This window comes from Sinocyclocheilus grahami, unplaced genomic scaffold (assembly GCF_001515645.1).
Source record: "Sinocyclocheilus grahami isolate Dianchi unplaced genomic scaffold, SAMN03320097.WGS_v1.1 scaffold902.1, whole genome shotgun sequence".
Taxonomy (NCBI): Eukaryota; Metazoa; Chordata; class Actinopteri; order Cypriniformes; family Cyprinidae; genus Sinocyclocheilus; species Sinocyclocheilus grahami.
In genome coordinates this window covers 225,855-245,592 of record NW_015506081.1, presented here as the reverse complement: position 1 = coordinate 245,592, position 19,738 = coordinate 225,855, and the positions used below count along the sequence as shown (strand labels likewise).

At 37.4% G+C, this 19,738-nt stretch overlaps 1 protein-coding gene and 1 pseudogene across 1 annotated transcript; both read left to right on the top strand.

Annotated features, from left to right (window-relative positions):
• Window positions 1-2,263: 2,263 nt before the first annotated feature.
• Window positions 2,264-3,994, top strand: LOC107564027 (cytochrome P450 1B1-like). Its single transcript, XM_016249020.1, has one exon. The coding sequence runs from the start codon at window positions 2,493-2,495 to the stop codon at window positions 3,651-3,653; it is 1,161 nt and encodes a 386-aa protein (XP_016104506.1). The 5' UTR covers window positions 2,264-2,492; the 3' UTR covers window positions 3,654-3,994.
• A 1,131-nt stretch (window positions 3,995-5,125) lies between these two features.
• Window positions 5,126-19,738, top strand: part of LOC107564030 (cytochrome P450 1B1-like) — a 33,815-nt pseudogene continuing 19,202 nt past the window's right edge.

Here is a 19,738-nt window from a genome sequence, read left to right as displayed (position 1 = left end):
GTGGTTTACGTTGCAAATATTACAGTCAATCAAAATGTTGAGCTTTTAAGAACCATGCATTAAAATGTTATTTGTAAATTTGATGAGAATAATTTTCATATTTTTTTAGATTTAAGAAGGCAATTGGTAATGTGAAGCCTCATAATGCATTATAAAGGTATTCATAATGTGCATTGTAATGGGTTATATATTTTCATATAACCAAAGTTAAAATGCATTACAATATATTCAGATTCCTTGTTATTCATGAGATCATAATGCATTATAAAGTGCATTTTAAGGCATAATTAATGCATTAAAATATTTTGTAATGCATTAAACACAAAGGCTTCAATTAAAATGTAACCACTTTATTTTATTATTTGTACTGCTTACACACACAGATCATTAACTGAGTTCATAGACAGTTTAATGCTCACTAGTTCCTCGTCTCTAGTGTTCCCTAGACAGTGCACAATGAAATCGAATCTTGTTTCTGTGAAGATGTTTATTCTCTCCTAGGGAGCGAAAACAGTGGGCTCCTTAAAATCCAAGCGGATTGGAACTGATTGAATTTGGCAGCTTCTCCTTCCTCTGTTCTCACAGGCACATCTGATTTTAGTGGTGGTTTGCATCCAGGAAAGTGTACTATCAGCAAGAAATCAATGCTACTGTCTTCTCTGACTCTAGAAATGTTGCAGCGCTGCAATTAGAGTCATTAGATCCCTGCAAAAATAAACTCCTTCTGGTGAGGAAACAAGGAACATTTATATCCTGCCAGGCGCTCAGAAGAGAAACATTTTGCATCAAGAACATTCAGTTCTATAGCTTAATATGGCTCTTGATATTTCACAGCACTTATGAAAAACACATATGCAAATTCCAATTAACATTGATTTGATATAAACGTAGAGTCTGTACAAAGGGAACACACAGCAAAGGAAAAATGAAAGCAAATGCACATACACATGCATCAAAATAAAGTCCTTCAGCTTCTTCATATGCACTTACATCATGAAACCTTTAAAGACAAATTACCCTCTCATGATATTTAATTTGATGTGCTTTCTTACAGAATAAAGTGTCTGTATTGGCATTTTCTGAGAGGATCTGCTTTAGTGCACGTAATGAAGGCATGCTTGCAATTTAGCAATTTCTCAACGACTGCATACCCAAAAACACATGTGAAAATTTATCCTGAAATTGTGAAAGGAAAATAGCCAAGAGAGACCCTGGCATGCTTTTCGATGAGATCAGAGACCCCAGAACATGATGCACCATCGACATGTGAACACAACATCAAATTATGCTCTTAAAGATCATTTACAAACTTTATTGCTTCCCTCTGTTGTAAAATGTTGACATTTGTACTAAAAATCAACTGTTTGTACTTTGAGATCAAATTTGTATTGACAATTACTTATGCTGCAAGGATATTAAATTATGTATTATGAAAACTTTCACCTTGTGATGTGCAATCATTTTTACAATATGCATAAGTAATTATCATGTTTATTATGACATATGATGCTATTCCATACTGAAATTCATAGTCATAATTCATATTATAAATTATATCGTTTGTACAACGGGGCTAAATACACAAAGCGACACACACACTACAGGGATAACGTGGATTTTTAATGTCTAGTCGTGTTGCATAACTCCATGCATGCATGCTTTTCCATTTTTAGGGTTTATGTAAAGTGGGTGTGCAAAACAGAGCGTTTTTTTATTACGAAACATTCCCCAAGACAAAAGTCTGGGATGCCGTCGATGATTGCATCAATCTTAAAATAACATTTTCGTAATCCTGTGCAAACCAGAGCAGAAATAACGATTACAGGAGTGCGCAAACGACTAGAAATACTTGCGCGTCAAATAAAGAGATGCAAATAAAGAGTTCAACTGCAGCAACATAAAACGATTAATGCATCACTCTATCCGAGTTATGATGATTGGCACAAACCGCAAGAGTTTTGCACTGTTATCTGCATCTCCGCAGTGATGATCATAAACACTCTGCACAGAGCGCGTGTAAACGAAGCAGATGATTTACGCACTATTTTCACCGCAGGTCCCGTTGTTTCCCGGTGAACAGAACCGGTTGCGCCCTTGGATCTCCGTGTTCGGCTGCAGCCAGTCGTTCAGATCTTCTAACGGAGTCTCTGCGGCTTCCACAATGGGAGGAGTGAGACTATCATCGGGTCCGGCCCCTTGTGCTGCAAACATATATAAAAGACATGGATCCATCCAAGCAGCTCAGAAAACCCTGTCAGATTAATCTGGACAAATTAGAGAGGGTAGAAAACTCAATGCATGCAGATTAATTAAAACAGACTGAACTGGCAACCGAGAGAGAGTTTATATAGATTTTTGTATGCAGAACGGAGGAACAGATTAGATTATTCTTTTAAACGGATGCTTTTATTTCTCTCTATATAGCATTGAACATGAACATTATTTGAGCAGAAAACAGAATCTCATCACAAGAATAAAAGTGCATCAGAAGAATGGCTCTGACTGAAGCTGAGTTTGAGAGCAGCAGCATCATGAAGGAATGGAGCGGCCAGGTTCAGCTGGCTTTGATAGCATCCTTCATCATCCTCTTCTTCCTTGAGGCCTGTCTTTGGGTCAGAAATCTCACGTTCAAGAAAAGGCTTCCAGGCCCGTTCGCCTGGCCCTTGGTGGGCAACGCCATGCAGCTGGGACAAATGCCACACATCACCTTCTCCAAGCTGGCAAAGAAGTACGGAAACGTCTACCAGATCAGACTCGGGCGAAGCGACATTGTGGTTCTGAACGGAGTTGCAGCCATACGCAAGGCGCTCATTGAACACAGCACCGAATTTGCCGGGAGGCCAAACTTTCTGTCTTTTCAGATGATCTCCGGCGGTCGGAGCATGGTGTTCAGCAGTTACAGCAAACAGTGGAAGGCACACCGGAAAGTAGCTCAGTCGACTCTGAGAGCATTCTCGTTGGCAAACACTCAAACCAAAAAGACATTCGAACAGCACGTTGTAGGCGAAGCCATGGATCTGGTCCAGAAGTTTCTAAGGCTCAGCACCGACGGACGACACTTCAATCCTTCGCACGATTTCACCGTCGCCGCCGCCAATGTCATCTGCGCGCTTTGCTTTGGGAAACGCTATGGCCACGACGATCCCGAGTTCAGGACCCTCCTGAGAAGAGTGGATAAGTTTGGCGAAACAGTTGGTGCTGGAAGCCTGGTGGACGTCATGCCTTGGCTGCAGTCGTTTCCGAATCCGGTCCGAAGCGTTTATCAAAACTTCAAGCTCATTAATGAGGAGTTCTTCGCTTATGTGAAGGACAAAGTGGTGCAGCATAGAGACACGTACGACCCTGAAGTCACCCGTGACATGAGCGATGCAATCATTGGTGTAATTGAGCATGGGAAAGAGAGCATGCTGACTAAAGACTTTGTTGAGTCTACGGTCACTGATTTAATCGGTGCAGGACAAGACACGGTGTCAACAGCTCATTCAATGGAAGTCTTAAGCCTCAGGCTGGATGAACTTTCTGCTTCTTCATTATGTCATTTTGAAGGTTCATCACATGCACAAATCCTCAAAATAATGTATAAGACTAGCAGAATAAATCAGAGCTACTATCTCAAGATGTACTCCTATATCATATTGCATATATTATGGTAAATGTTTACACTGAATGTTTTGCAAGCTCAGTTTTTTTTTCTTTTGATATTCAGGTATTATTTTAAATGTTTTGTTTTTACTATTGGAAAATAAGCTACAAGTGGACTAAATAAAGTGCTGTTTTACAGATGCACTCACTCTCTTTCTTAACACGATTCACATTTTATAAGAAATTACATGCATACAATCACACATCAATCCAAGCCAGGCATTTAAATGACCGTTTTATTATCTGAATGGTCTGCATCTGTCTTTACTTATGCATATGGTCTCTATATATCCTTATTGTTAGTTTTATGGCCAATATTTCGGTTTGCATTCAGTTTCTGATATATTTCTGTAAAGCCACATCTTTCAAGTCAAATTATCTTATTAAATTTATATAACAGTCATTATTCTAACTACAGCTCATGATAAATACACAGTCATGGTACATATTTAACTCCATTGTTTGTATCTGTTCTTTGTCTGAAGCATTAAAAAAAACCTTCAAAACTTTCACAAGTTTACAGACTGAATTCCTCAAGTGACTTGATTTCACTAGCATTCAGTTGGCATCACATTGTGGATTCCAAACAAAATGAAATCCCACCAATTAGAGCAGACCTACAGAGCTCATATAATGTTAGGCAATGTATTCTGTAAAAAATAAAATGACAGCATTTCAAGTTTTATGGCTTTCAGACAATTCAGCACTTTACGGCAAGACAAATAAAACAAATGATCTCTTAAAAATATATATAGAAAACAAAACCATCATTAAACGAAGGCGCACGTCCATTTAGCATAATCACTGTTATTTTCTTACTGTCATGTGTCCATACACACAAATAGAGTACCTCCAAAAAGTCAATAAAACAGTATGTGAACATATTAGATAACACATCAAAGCAAGCATCTCTGCATGTCTCAAATGCTGCAGGATCTTCTCACTAATGCTCACTTTTCTTCATCACGTTTGAAGTCTCAGTGTGTTTAAATATGCTGGTATTTTGGTGATTTTTAGTGGATGTATGAAGTCAGTTCTCCTCAAGTTCACACAGGTGTCCTGGAACCACAGGTGCAGAGAAACAACTAAGATCCACTAACAACATACAAACACAATGCTGACTGTCTTCAAGTTCAACAACTGCATCTATTATAAGTTCAAATTTCACATTTACATTTTTAAAATGTACTGCAAAAATGTTCTAAATTCTTTAAAATAAATGACACTTGCTTTGGTATTTTGCTATCTAATGCATACTGATATGTAGTTGTCTGAAGCATTATGCATATGTAGATGGCTCAAGAACGTGTTGGGAGCCCAATGTGTGTCCAGGCGTCTACACTGCGGCCGTGATGGGTGGAGAGCGAAGAGGGCAGAAAACAACAGAGCTATCAAATTCTTCCTTTACTCACCATTCAAGATGGGGAGTTACTAATACAGTCGCAATTTATGCAAAAACAAACCTTCAGAGCTTCAGAATATCATGGCGCTTTCAGACACAGAGTTCGGCATTAATGGTAGTAGCATCCTTAAGGAATGAAGCGGACAAATCCAGCCAGCCCTCGTTGCATCTTTCATCTTCCTCTGCTGTCTGGAGGCTTGTTTCTGGGTCAGGAACCTCACTCTCAAAAAGAGGCTTCCAGGGCCCTTCGCTTGGCCGCTTGTGGGTAATGCCATGCAGCTCGGCCAAATGCCCCACATCACCTTCTCCAAGTTGGCAAAGAGGTACCGGAAATGTGTACCAAATTAGACTGGGCAGCAGTGACATAGTGGTTCTCAATGGAGAATCGTCCGTACGCTTCGACACGGCACCGAGTTTGCTGGCAGACCGAACTTTGTGTCCTTCCAGTCGGTTTCTGGTGGGACGAGCATGACGTTCACCAACTACAGCAAGCAATGGGAGATGCACCGGAGGATCGCCCAGTCCACCATTCGTGCATTCTCTTCTGCAAACAGCCAAACGAAAAAGTCCTTTGAGAAGCACATCGCAGCTGAAGCCGAGGAACTGATTGAAGCGTTTCTGAGATTGAGTTCAAACAACCAATACTTCAATCCATCTCATGAACTCAGTTGCGGCTGCTAATATCATCTGCGCTCTTTGTTTTGGGAAATGCTACGGACATGATGATCTAGAGTTCAGGACTCTCTTGAGAAGAGTGGATAAGTTTGGCGAAACGGTAGGAGCTGGAAGTTTGGTGGACATCATGCCTTGGTTGCAATATTTTCCTAATCCTGTGAGGAGCGTTTTTCAGAACTTCAAAGACCTTAACAAGGACTTCTTCACGTTTGTCAAAGGTAAAGTGGTGGAGCACAGGCAAAGCTACGACCCTGAGGTCACAAGAGACATGAGTGATGCCTTTATTGGTGTGATAGATCATGCAGACACGGAGACAGGCTTAACCGAGGCTCATACTGAAGGTACGGTTTCTGAAGTCATTGGAGCAGGTCTGGATACCATCTCCACTGCCTTGCACTGGATGCTTCTTCTACTGGTCAAGTACCCATCAATCCAAACCAAACTCCAAGAGCAGATTGATAAAGGAGTAGGTCGTGACAGACTCCCATCAATAGAAGACAAGAGCACCTGGCCTACCTGGAAGCCTTCATCTATGAAACCATGCGCTACACCAGCTTCGTCCCCGTCACCATACCGCACTCCACCACCTCAGACGTCACCATCGAATGTCTCCACATCCCCAAAGACACAGTGGTGTTCATCAACCAATGGTCCATCAACAACGACCCTCAAAAGTGGCAGGATCCTCACATCTTCAACCCGTCGAGATTCCTGGACGAGAACGGAGCTCTGGATAAAGACCTGACCAACAGCGTGATGATCTTCTCTATCGGGAAGAGACGATGCATTGGCGATCAGATTGCAAAAGTGGAAGTTTTCCTGATCACTGCCATTTTGATCTACCAACTAACTTTCGAGAATGACCCAGTTTTCGACTTGAGTTTAAACTGCTCTTATGGGTTAACACTGAAGCCATTTGATTATAAAATCTCTGCCAATCCCAGAGGAAGTGTATTTAGTGTGTGTTAATGAAGCATAAATTAGTGTGTGCTTTCAAACCCACTGTCTCTGATAAAATTACACTATGCAAAATCAGGTGTGTACTTCATATTTAGCAATACTGGACTTCAGATTATAAATATAGTTCACTATATAGAAGTATTAATGTTAAAAGCAAAAGTAACCAAAGGAAAAGAGCCAAAAGGGAAAGAAATGCTGTCAGCAGGGTTTTATAGTACTTTAAAACAATGTTAGTAATGAAATGTGTGCTCAAATTTATGTTACTGTGTGACACTTTTAAAAACACAGTTTCTAAAATATATTGAAGTATTTTTCTAGCTGCAAAAAAATCCCCATATATATATAAATAAATTTCTGGTCATTAAAAGAGCCATTTAAAATATATTGCTTTTAATAAATATACAAAAGAAAAGCAAAAGAAATGTCAAGTTTAATATTGATTCAATGCCAAAAAACCACTGTTTGTTTTCATAAGCCTGTAATTAAAAAAAAAAAAAAAAAAGATGTTTAAAAAATATTCATAAATGTGACTTAAAACTGTTTTTATAGATGTAAATAAAATGCATTGTTGACTTATGTATTCCATTAAATTAAATATTTATATTCATGCTCACTAAGTTCCAAAACAGCCAGGCTTTGCTTGCCACATCTGCTGGTTTGCTGTACAAACACACATAATTATTAATAAAACACTGCTTGTTGGTCATGTAAATTACAGGTCTAAATGTATTTACTAATTTACTTTTCCGTAGCAGAGGTGGTGGTGTCCAAATAGCACCTTTTCACGCACACATAAAATGTGCAAAGCTGCTTTGCGGCCCACATGCGCGGCGGAGCAGCGGAGGGAGTCTCAGAGGAGTCTTACATTTAGACTGGTTAATTCATAGCAGACACACACTGCTTTCAGGGTGTTATGGGCCTTGCAGGGTAGCCACAGTACATGCCCCTGATTTACTGCGAACCACACACGCAAAGCACACTAACGAGACATATCTTTTTGATAAATCTCCCCACTGAAAAACGGTCGTTCTCCAAGATACCCCTATCGTTGGCCTCTAGAATTGCTGAGGGTTCGGCTTTAAAAAAACACAGATTGTACCATCAGATGTTTTCACCTCTGTTTTGACCTCACACACAGATGAGTGACTCTTATGGAAACACATACGGGTCATATTTCAACTCAAAATAATGGGAAAAATTGTTTTTCATTCATAGATACAACCGGACAGCTTGCATTTCTCATTCTCAGTGGTGATTGTTTATTCTGCAATACAGAAAAAGGCATTGCATTACAGTTTATTTTTTATTTTTTAAACCAGTACAACAAATACTACTAAAGGTTTTGAGGTGAAATATGAGATGGACACATTTGACAAGTTTCATGAGATTCACTTTATGCAAACACGCAGCAGATGATATGAAGCTAACAATTATGTTGTTTTGGAAAGAAGTAGCCTACACTTTAAAAAAAAAAAAGAAAACATTGATCAAAGAACGCATCCTCCCTTCTCATCTGGTGTTTGCATGCCTACACGCTCTGCAAATGGACATCTGAACTAATGAGACCCTGCAACAACACAGATTTATATAATCTTATCATATTCAGATTATTATAATAACTACTGCATGTGAAATTTAAAGTATACATGCATTATTTCTTGCACTTGCAGAGTCGAGCATCATTATTAAAGCTCAAAATAGACTGTATACTGACTGTTTCAAACCTTATAATGCTTAATCGATACACTAGAAAAAAGCTCAAGAAAAAGAAAATGTCTAAAATACGTTCTTATGGTGTGAACGGTGTCGAGTCAGTTTGATATCAATTGGGAATACAGTGAATTGAGTTTCCAAAAATTCTCTGAAATTCTCAATTGTCAATGGAAAATTCTTTCAACTTTTGGTCAAAGCGTCACTTTTGCAAACCTTTGTGTTTTTCCTCAACAAGGGACTTAAAGCAAACAATAAGAAACCACATCATGTTCAAAGGTCATTATTTTATTATACTACAAACATGAAATGTTCCACCACATTAATATATTCTGACCAAAATCTCATAAACATCTAATTTTAATTAAAATTTCTCAGCTTGTGAGTTGGAACATCCTAAGACAATTTTAAGGCAGCATATGACAAGCTTGGAAAAGCTTTTTTTGGTAACGTGAAGCAATGCCAATCACGCAAACGCTTGCCAAAAACAGCAGGAACGCGGTGCCAAACCGTAGTGACTCAACACTTCTGTTCGGAGAATTATCACACATCCGTGTTTCCCTAAATCACTCATCCGCTTACAGATGATGAGGCAATTCCTATGGGAAGACTGAAGCCAATGAGCCCGACAGCTTATACTATACAATTATTTTGCAGCTAAAAGGAGGCAGATAAACCAGCTTTCTGGGAAGCATCTACATTTGAGAGTTTTCCCTGATTTAGAAAGCCAAAATAAAAAGAAAAAAAGAAATGTCAAGTTTAATATTGATTCAATGCCAAAAAACCACTGTTTGTTTTCATAAGCCTGTAATTAAAAAAAAAAAAAAAAAAGATGTTTAAAAAATATTCATAAATGTGACTTAAAACTGTTTTTATAGATGTAAATAAAATGCATTGTTGACTTATGTATTCCATTAAATTAAATATTTATATTCATGCTCACTAAGTTCCAAAACAGCCAGGCTTTGCTTGCCACATCTGCTGGTTTGCTGTACAAACACACATAATTATTAATAAAACACTGCTTGTTGGTCATGTAAATTACAGGTCTAAATGTATTTACTAATTTACTTTTCCGTAGCAGAGGTGGTGGTGTCCAAATAGCACCTTTTCACGCACACATAAAATGTGCAAAGCTGCTTTGCGGCCCACATGCGCGGCGGAGCAGCGGAGGGAGTCTCAGAGGAGTCTTACATTTAGACTGGTTAATTCATAGCAGACACACACTGCTTTCAGGGTGTTATGGGCCTTGCAGGGTAGCCACAGTACATGCCCCTGATTTACTGCGAACCACACACGCAAAGCACACTAACGAGACATATCTTTTTGATAAATCTCCCCACTGAAAAACGGTCGTTCTCCAAGATACCCCTATCGTTGGCCTCTAGAATTGCTGAGGGTTCGGCTTTAAAAAAACACAGATTGTACCATCAGATGTTTTCACCTCTGTTTTGACCTCACACACAGATGAGTGACTCTTATGGAAACACATACGGGTCATATTTCAACTCAAAATAATGGGAAAAATTGTTTTTCATTCATAGATACAACCGGACAGCTTGCATTTCTCATTCTCAGTGGTGATTGTTTATTCTGCAATACAGAAAAAGGCATTGCATTACAGTTTATTTTTTATTTTTTAAACCAGTACAACAAATACTACTAAAGGTTTTGAGGTGAAATATGAGATGGACACATTTGACAAGTTTCATGAGATTCACTTTATGCAAACACGCAGCAGATGATATGAAGCTAACAATTATGTTGTTTTGGAAAGAAGTAGCCTACACTTTAAAAAAAAAAAAGAAAACATTGATCAAAGAACGCATCCTCCCTTCTCATCTGGTGTTTGCATGCCTACACGCTCTGCAAATGGACATCTGAACTAATGAGACCCTGCAACAACACAGATTTATATAATCTTATCATATTCAGATTATTATAATAACTACTGCATGTGAAATTTAAAGTATACATGCATTATTTCTTGCACTTGCAGAGTCGAGCATCATTATTAAAGCTCAAAATAGACTGTATACTGACTGTTTCAAACCTTATAATGCTTAATCGATACACTAGAAAAAAGCTCAAGAAAAAGAAAATGTCTAAAATACGTTCTTATGGTGTGAACGGTGTCGAGTCAGTTTGATATCAATTGGGAATACAGTGAATTGAGTTTCCAAAAATTCTCTGAAATTCTCAATTGTCAATGGAAAATTCTTTCAACTTTTGGTCAAAGCGTCACTTTTGCAAACCTTTGTGTTTTTCCTCAACAAGGGACTTAAAGCAAACAATAAGAAACCACATCATGTTCAAAGGTCATTATTTTATTATACTACAAACATGAAATGTTCCACCACATTAATATATTCTGACCAAAATCTCATAAACATCTAATTTTAATTAAAATTTCTCAGCTTGTGAGTTGGAACATCCTAAGACAATTTTAAGGCAGCATATGACAAGCTTGGAAAAGCTTTTTTTGGTAACGTGAAGCAATGCCAATCACGCAAACGCTTGCCAAAAACAGCAGGAACGCGGTGCCAAACCGTAGTGACTCAACACTTCTGTTCGGAGAATTATCACACATCCGTGTTTCCCTAAATCACTCATCCGCTTACAGATGATGAGGCAATTCCTATGGGAAGACTGAAGCCAATGAGCCCGACAGCTTATACTATACAATTATTTTGCAGCTAAAAGGAGGCAGATAAACCAGCTTTCTGGGAAGCATCTACATTTGAGAGTTTTCCCTGATTTAGAAAGCCAAAATACACACTCTTACACACATTAAAACTGATTTAAACCAGAGCAGAGATGGTGTAAGACATGGGTGACTTCTGGAAAATGTGTGAACATTACACTGGTGCTTTTTAAGGTAATCAACACTAGTACTAATAGTGATGTGATCTGGATCTATTCAAGATCTATTCAGGGAAATATTGCACAGTCTATCAACTTTTTTAATTAGTTATCTATTAACTTGTTAATCAGTTTGAGATAATTTAATGGGGCACCAATAAAGCCTGCCCAAAAATCTAAATCCAGTTGATGGCAATGGAAAAAGAGAGTCTCTAATCTAAATGTGTGCTAGATTGTAGTTTAAAGGTTTTTCCTTGACATCAAAGAGCAGAAGCTCATAAATGCACAAACATACATACAGGCATGAAAAGTGTCTGTTCACACGCATCTTTTACCTGTAGACCCTCGAGCAAAGAGGGTTTATGTTAGAGACTGTAGACCAATAACAATCTAAGGTCTTCCAAGAGCTTCACAGTGAAATTCCCAAGACTACAAACAAATCAACTGCACATTGCTTCAATAATGCTTGTTTGTTTCTCATCAATTTTACAAGCAAACCAGTCTGATCTGTCAGAGATGCCAAACACGTTTGATTGACGTCTACAGCAAAGCCATTTCTGCAAATACAAACACATATGAATGGCTCAAGAAGATTGTGCATCAACCAACTACTCAATTAGTGGGTTAGTTTAGATTTAGTTTAGCTGAGCCTAAACCAACACAATTATTATGTAGCTACTTTTATGCATCCCCAGAAACGATCTGGTGGTTCAAGACCCAAAAAAGGCAGATCTGGACAGCAGGAAATCATTAAATGCAAATGTGATGGGTTTACGTGATATATTCATTATTTTTGTTGTGGATGTCAAAGTTCATGTGTCCAATCAAACCATAGTATTTTGCCGCAAATTTGTTTAATCGGACTGTAAAATTAGACCAATGCCAACATCCCAGGTAACAAATTTAGTTATAAAAACGTTGTTGGAAAATTGTCTTAAAATGTTTCTAAAACGTTGAAATGTCCAGTTCCCTCTCAAGGGAACTTCGAACTGCGTCCTCTAGGGGTCGCTATGGGGAACACCTTCAGTGTGACCGGTGTCTGAAGCATATATCTAAAAACTACAACAACATTAGACCAATGCCAACATCCCAGGTAACAAATTTAGTTATAAAAACGTTGTTGGAAAATTGTCTTAAAATGTTTCTAAAACGTTGAAATGTCCAGTTCCCTCTCAAGGGAACTTCGAACTGCGTCCTCTAGGGGTCGCTATGGGGAACACCTTCAGTGTGACCGGTGTCTGAAGCATATATCTAAAAACTACAATAACATTGGCCGGCGACAGCCTATGACCTCACTACCGGTGCGACTATAGTATAAATAGGTGCCGGGAGAACACGTCATCCGCTTCTTCGTCTTTACTGACCGTTTGTTTATGTTAGCGTTAAGCTAAACCCGACTAGGAGTGCATGTTTCTCGCCAGAGGCTTTGCTCCGATACCTGCAGTTTCACACGGCTTGAGTGCTGTGTGTGTGTGTGTGTGATGAAGAGCAAGTGCATTCAGCTCTCAAGGGAGTTAGATGCGCTCTGCATTCATTGCTTATTTCTTGTGAGGGATAAGCATGAATTGAACACGCTTGTCTCACAAGGATGTGAGTATTTCACAATTTACCCGAGTTTGTAGATAGCATTTGCATGAGTGCGTTCGCCTCTCGCAGGAATAACGATGCATTCGCGGCAGCAGTTTTCATTCACGCTTGATTTCTGAGGTAATCTAGCGGTTGGGCGGAGCGTGTTTAGCTCCTGCGGTGAGAACATGGAAAGGACCTAACGGGAAATTTCTCCCTATCAGTAATTTCCTTTTGTTTATATAGGAAATGTATAGTGTGGATCTGTCTGCAGTTATTGGAAAGATGGTTTATATCATGTCCTTCTCAGATAACCACATTATACTGCACTCCGGCTTGAAAAAGAAAAATCCATTAATAATATCACTGACAGCCATCTAATGTCCCAGGGGCAACTCCCATGGCTATGGTAGAGTTGGTACTTAGTGCTCGCCGTGGTTTTCTAGCATGCACTCCCCTCAACATGGTGGCGTGGGTATACCGTTCCCCATAGCGACTCCTAGAGGACACAGTTCGATGTTCCCTTGAGAGGGAACGTCTCAGGTTACTTATGTAACCATGGTTCCCTGAGTAGGGAACGAGACACTGCGTCCTCTAGGTTTCCTGCCATGCTTTGGACGAAGAAGCGGATGACGTGTTCTCCCGGCGCCTATTTATACTATAGTCGCACCGGTAGTGACGTCATAGGCTGTCGCCAGCCAATGTTATTGTAGTTTTTAGATATATGCTTCAGACACCGGTCACACTGAAGGTGTTCCCCATAGCGACCCCTAGAGGACGCAGTGTCTTACTACATAAGTAACCTGAGGCGTTTCCTTGTAGTGATTATAACATTCTTTAAAGGTTACAAAAACATTTCTCACAACGTTCTACTTTCTTTTTCACCCAAAATAAAGCATTATTTTAACATTTCTTTTTTAAATTCTAACATTAAAATGTCCAGTTCTTGTCATGATTATAACATTTAAAGGTTACAAGAACGTTTTCATGAAGTATCATAAGACATCATAAGGACATTTTGAGAATGTTGCTCTAAAAACATTTCTCTCAACATTATGAGAGCGTATATCAACTATAAATAGTTAAATTTAATAAATTACTTTCAGAATGTTTTATCCTAACATTTACATAACTTTTAAAAAACATTAGTGCAAATTGTGAGAACGTTCTCCGTTAGCTTGGATAAACATGTGATTTGACCTCATCAAAAACATCAAATATATTGGGTTTGTGTTGAGTGCTTTTGCCAAATACTCTCAATGGAAAGTAGCTAAAGCCTGTTCGAAAAGTCAAATGTTTCTAGATGGCATCATGCCCTAATTAGCATATTCATGACATCCTGACCATCATATTTGCATTTTGTCTGCTGTCGGCCATTTATATCGGTTTGTTTCTCTCCTATTCTCAGAGCTCACAAACTGTATTTTAACACACCCAGATTCCCAAGAAATCATTTTCATTTATATATTTTTCTGTTTTTGTTGTCAGACAAGTATGAAATAGTGACTGAAACATGGTCATGTTAAACAGGAGTCACTTCTAAGCTTAAATCCTGATTTCTAACTGCAACGGCATTCGACAAAATAGCCATTTACACAAGTTTAAAGACAACGGTCCAAAAAGTCACAAGGTGTTGTTTTGAGGGGGGGAAAAGTCACTAAAAAGGTTGCAAAAATGATGGCCAAAAGCATGAAACTCTCAGAGACATATAAAAACCAAACATGTTAGACTAATAATTTTGCATACTTCTGGGCCAGTGCAGTTTCGGCAATATTAATAAACTTCAACGTTTGATTTTAAAGACATTATTTTTGTGCAAAAAATAAATGCTGTCCAGTGTACTGTAAAATCTGGGCCCTAAAGCAAAAGCAGTCAAGAACCACTGTGGATGAGAAAGTGAGACAAAATTTGTTGTAGCCAACTTTGCTCAAACTCACACGCTACTCACAGTAACTGGAATAACCAGGCAATGGGATTCCATTACCACAGCAATTCAAAGCTTTCCATTCATGAGAAACACACACACACACGCTCACAGTAAACAACAACACAACTCTCCAAGCACAGGGATGTTCCTCAGACTCGGGCTGTTCCTGGAATTGTGGTTAAGCTCATCTGGATAATAGGCAGATGATAGCTCGATTCACATGGAACATAAAAACATTTCTCTCCACAGTATTACATCAGCAAGTGACAAACAAGAAAACACACCAATAAAGTACAAGAAAATGTGGCTGGGAGTAGGAAACATGGAAATGGGAAATCACGGGAATTGTCTCAGGACTGACATCAATGTCCAACAATCAATCCCACCTCGTAAAATAAAAACGAGAATGTATTTTATTACAGTTATGATGGGTGTGTTCAGTACCACGAATTAATTTCAGCCCAGAACAAATCTGGAAATATTCTTCATTTTGTGCATCTGCATCAAAATCAGCCAAAGTATTTATTAAACACGCAAAGGTTTATGATTTGCTTAATAATGGGCATTTCTGTGCAGGTGCAGATTTCGTGCAACCCTGCAAATGACTCTTAAATTAAAAGAAAAGATGATGTTGCACATGAGCAACGCTTGTAGTCTTCAGACATGCTTTTTCCAAGCAAATTCTGACAACGCTTTCTTACCATCATAAATGCCACATTCACTGCGATTTATCTTTTTTTTGGGCCTCTTTTATGCTAGCAATTATGGCTTCTTTTCTTTTCCATGACCCCTTTGTCTTTATAGCATCTTTGAAAATTTGCCTCTATCTTCAAAATAAGAACTTAAGCTGCTTTTGATGTGGCATTTCTGTTGATCTGGCAAACATGAAGACCACACACATCATTTGACGGGGCCTTGTGAGGGACGGAGCTGGCTAGTATGGAGCCGGCGGAGAACATTGTTCAGTTCATCATTCAATGCCCTACTCTGTTGAGTATCAGCATCATGATTTGTGAGCAGACGTCATGTTCAGTAATATCATTTTAAAAATTGCTATAGACTATATGTCATCTAAAAACTAAATATAAAAGATTTTGGTGGAGGTACATTGATGGAAGTAGGACCACTTATTCACATTTTCATCTTTAATTCATCAACAACAAAACAAGAATACAAATGTGATTTTCAACCTTGATTGTGTCGGCTGGTCACCTAGTATTAACTAAATTAAAGTAGGAATTAAGTGATTTAACAGAACTGTTTATGCTTGTCCTGGTTGTAACGGTGTACTCTGCATTAAAAAAAATCACTTGGCAGATGCCAACATAATTTGATTTCTTGTAAATAATTGCATGAATAGCTTCGTTTGTTCTCCATTACAAACGTTTTATTCACAAGAACAAAAGGTAACACTTTAGTATAGGACCAATTCTCACTATTAACTAGTTGCTTATTATAATGCATAGTCTTAACATATTGGCTGTTTATTAGCACTTATTCTGCATGACCATATTCTACAGTACCTTACTAACTATAAATAAGCAGAAATTTAGGAGTTTACTGAGGCAAACGTCATAGTTAATGGTTTGTTAATAGCGAGAATTGGACCTTAAAATAAAGTGACCAAAATAAGAAAAGTAAATTTAGTTTGTTTATTCATTTGTTTAAAAAAAATTATTTTTGTAATTTATAATAATTGCATGGATAGAACTAAAGCTCTAAAGATGAGGTTAAAAAACAATACTAACTATAAATAAGCAGAAATTTAGGAGTTTACTGAGGCAAACGTCATAGTTAATGGTTTGTTAATAGCGAGAATTGGACCTTAAAATAAAGTGACCAAAATAAGAAAAGTAAATTTTGTTTGTTTATTCATTTGTTTAAAAAAAAATTATTTTTGTAATTTATAATAATTGCATGGATAGAACTAAAGCTCTAAAGATGAGGTTAAAAAACAAGTTTTTTAAGCTGAACCCCTCTTAAATATTTTCTTTAATTTAGTATTTCTTTAAAATATTTCTTAAGTTTAACAAAACGTATGCATGTTCATGGTTCTCTGATGTTGATTAATGGTCACATGACTTGCAGGAAAACAAATAAAATACTTTTTTTTGGGGTTATTTTTATTTTAAAAGTGTTTACTGCCATTTTAAATTTTCATGACTTAAATATTAGCTTCTCATCAGTTTGGGAAACAGTCCAAATACAGTCATCAGTGACCGTTTACCTTCCAGGATTTTCACGTTCGCCATTGAAAGATCTTTTTTAAATCATTATATTGAATCTAATATTTTGACTTAGTGTATTAATGTTTCAGAGGGCTTTTCATAACTCACTAGCTTTTCAAACTCTTATCGCTTACTGGTCACCATTGACGTCTGTTCCTGCAGTGACTTCATCTGCTTGTCACGTTCATCTCATGAATAATTTAACGTTACATAACGACACACTGAGCCACAGGGGTCACGGGTGAGAAACGATAACCGTGAACATCTGTGTTTAATCGGTTTGTATCTTTGTATGTGTTCACTGGCGTGGAGATGCACGGGATTTTCCAGTTCACTCTCTGTGGGAGCGAGACACCCTCGCGAGTAGGATTGTGGGATATATATATATTTTTTTTTGTTTTGTTTTAATGTATATACATTTATAACACTATACTTTGTATTATATTACCTTTGCATCAAATTACAAAAACAAGTTAATGCTAATGCAAGGGTGTTTCTAATACAGCGTCTATGGGAGTGACGGTAAATTTGACATCGTTCTCTCTGACTGCCGTTATCAGTCTTTCTCTATTTTTATTTTTTTGAAAGTCATGAAAACATCATCATGGAGTTTTTCATTTGCTATTTGAGTGTCATTCTTGCCTTACTCTTAATGTGAGTAAAACTGTGGGAATGTTTTTGTTTTTCGATCAAGAAAGTTGATGAGCATGGTCCAGATATTTTAGTTAAAGGAGAGGTAATACATATTGTTGAGCATTTTAAATATTTGGGTATGATTATGGATTCTAACTTAAATTTTAAAAAACATCTCTAAAAGTACTAGCGCAAGCTTGATGATCTTCAGGAATATTAGGCACCAATTACCTGTGGCTGCTGCTAAACTCTTTATGCATACAATGATCCTCCCTCATTTATCTTACTGTGCTACAAGTTGGTCTCATACAAGTATAACTACGTTAAAACCATTATATACTATTTATAAACAAGCTGTGAAAATCTTAGCTAAAAAGCCAAGGAGTTATCATCACTGCAATATTATAAAAAATGATAAATTATTGACGTTTGACAATTTTTTATTATTTGCTGATGTGTGTTTGATGTACAAACTATTTCATGATCTTGCACCACCACCTCTTAAACAATGTGTGGCTTTCTGTAAGGACAAAATCAGGCAGACTAGGTCATCAGTTAGAGGTGACTGTTCAACAATTTAAGAAAATCAGCTTTTTCAGTTAGAGCAGCAGAAAGATGGAATTTAATACCGGTTTATATTAGAGAGTGTACAACATTTAGTATTTTTAAAACTACGCTTAAAGTATGGCTTAAGGAAAATCAAATAGGTGATCATTGACTTGGCTTTCTAATTTAATGTAGTATGATGTGATATTGTATGTATTGTATTGTTTGAGACTTTTCATTTTTAATATTTTTTAACAACATCCTGACCAGGGACTGCAGATACAAATTAGCTTTATAGCTAACTCTGGCACAACACGGTTGTTGTGCATTGTCCCTGTACAAATAAATGAAATAAACAAAATGTGAAAAAGGTCCATAGAGTGGCGTTTGACACGTGTGTTTACATAGGATTTAGGCGATAAATCACGCCAAGTTGCATAGAGTAACATGAGGTAAAATATCCCATATTTAATTCTTAAATATATGTCACCTCAACACATTTATTAAATGGTTATGCATTCATTTGGGTTTTTCTGAACATCAACATTTGTGAGATTTTTTCCCCCATCTGAACGTTTTCAAGGTTAAATGATCTTTATGTCATTGTTGGATAGTAGTTTTTAAATTAATGTCGGATATAGTGAATTTATTTTAAGTTGGATATTAAAAATGTCTTTGTTAATGGGGTTGTGAACCATAAGACATTTAGATTTGTATAATACATTTTAGTTTTTTTTGAGGTGAAAACTTAGACTCTTGGGATAAGACTGCGCCAATGACATGCTGTTTACATTATTTCAACATATTTATTATTTGAACATAAAATTAGATGTACATTTCAAACACCGTTATTAGGTAAATTGAGTGAATCTTTTAATATATTAAAGTTTGGTAAAGTTGAAAACTTTGGTCTAGAAACAACTTTCATAATTGACTCGCATAATCCGTTTTATTTACATCTTCAAAAAAAATATTTTTTTACAGTTTATATTTAATTCAGATTCAACATGCAGTTTGGACACTTTCATTGTGGCTATATGTGTGTGTGTTAAATTGACACCTTACATATAGTTTGGACATTCATCAATTCGGTAAGTTTGCATCTTACCAATTGTAATATTTGACTATATTATTAAGTATGCACTGAAAGCAGTCATGCTTTAATCTTTCTGACATCATAAGAGCGACCACCTTGTTCAAGCATTATTTAAGGCAGAGTATTAATTGAATGTGACACTTGGTGAGACTAAATGAAGAGGCATAATGAGGCTATTTGTTTAACAATTAAACAGTTTATTTGAAAAACAACATGCATAAATTGGACCAAGCGTGCAATTTTAATAAACAGCCCTCATCGTGTCTCTTGTGACACGTGCAGTGGCAGGACTCGACCTGTTACAAAGAGGCCCAGGAAATTTGTGAAAGGTTGCAGAAGATCCGTAGATCCCAAACGGAGGAGGGGATAGTAAAGAATAACAGCGCGAGGATGAAGGGTGCTTAATGGAATGACCTAACAAACACAATGTTCTGGAGACATGGTTTACACAGCCTGAAAACATTACAGGCCTTTGCTAGCGGTTCCTAAAC

Excerpts from the sequence above, each read along its gene's own strand:
- LOC107564027 (XM_016249020.1), top strand. The coding sequence starts at position 2,493 with ATGGCTCTGACTGAAGCTGAGTTTGAGAGCAGCAGCATCATGAAGGAA.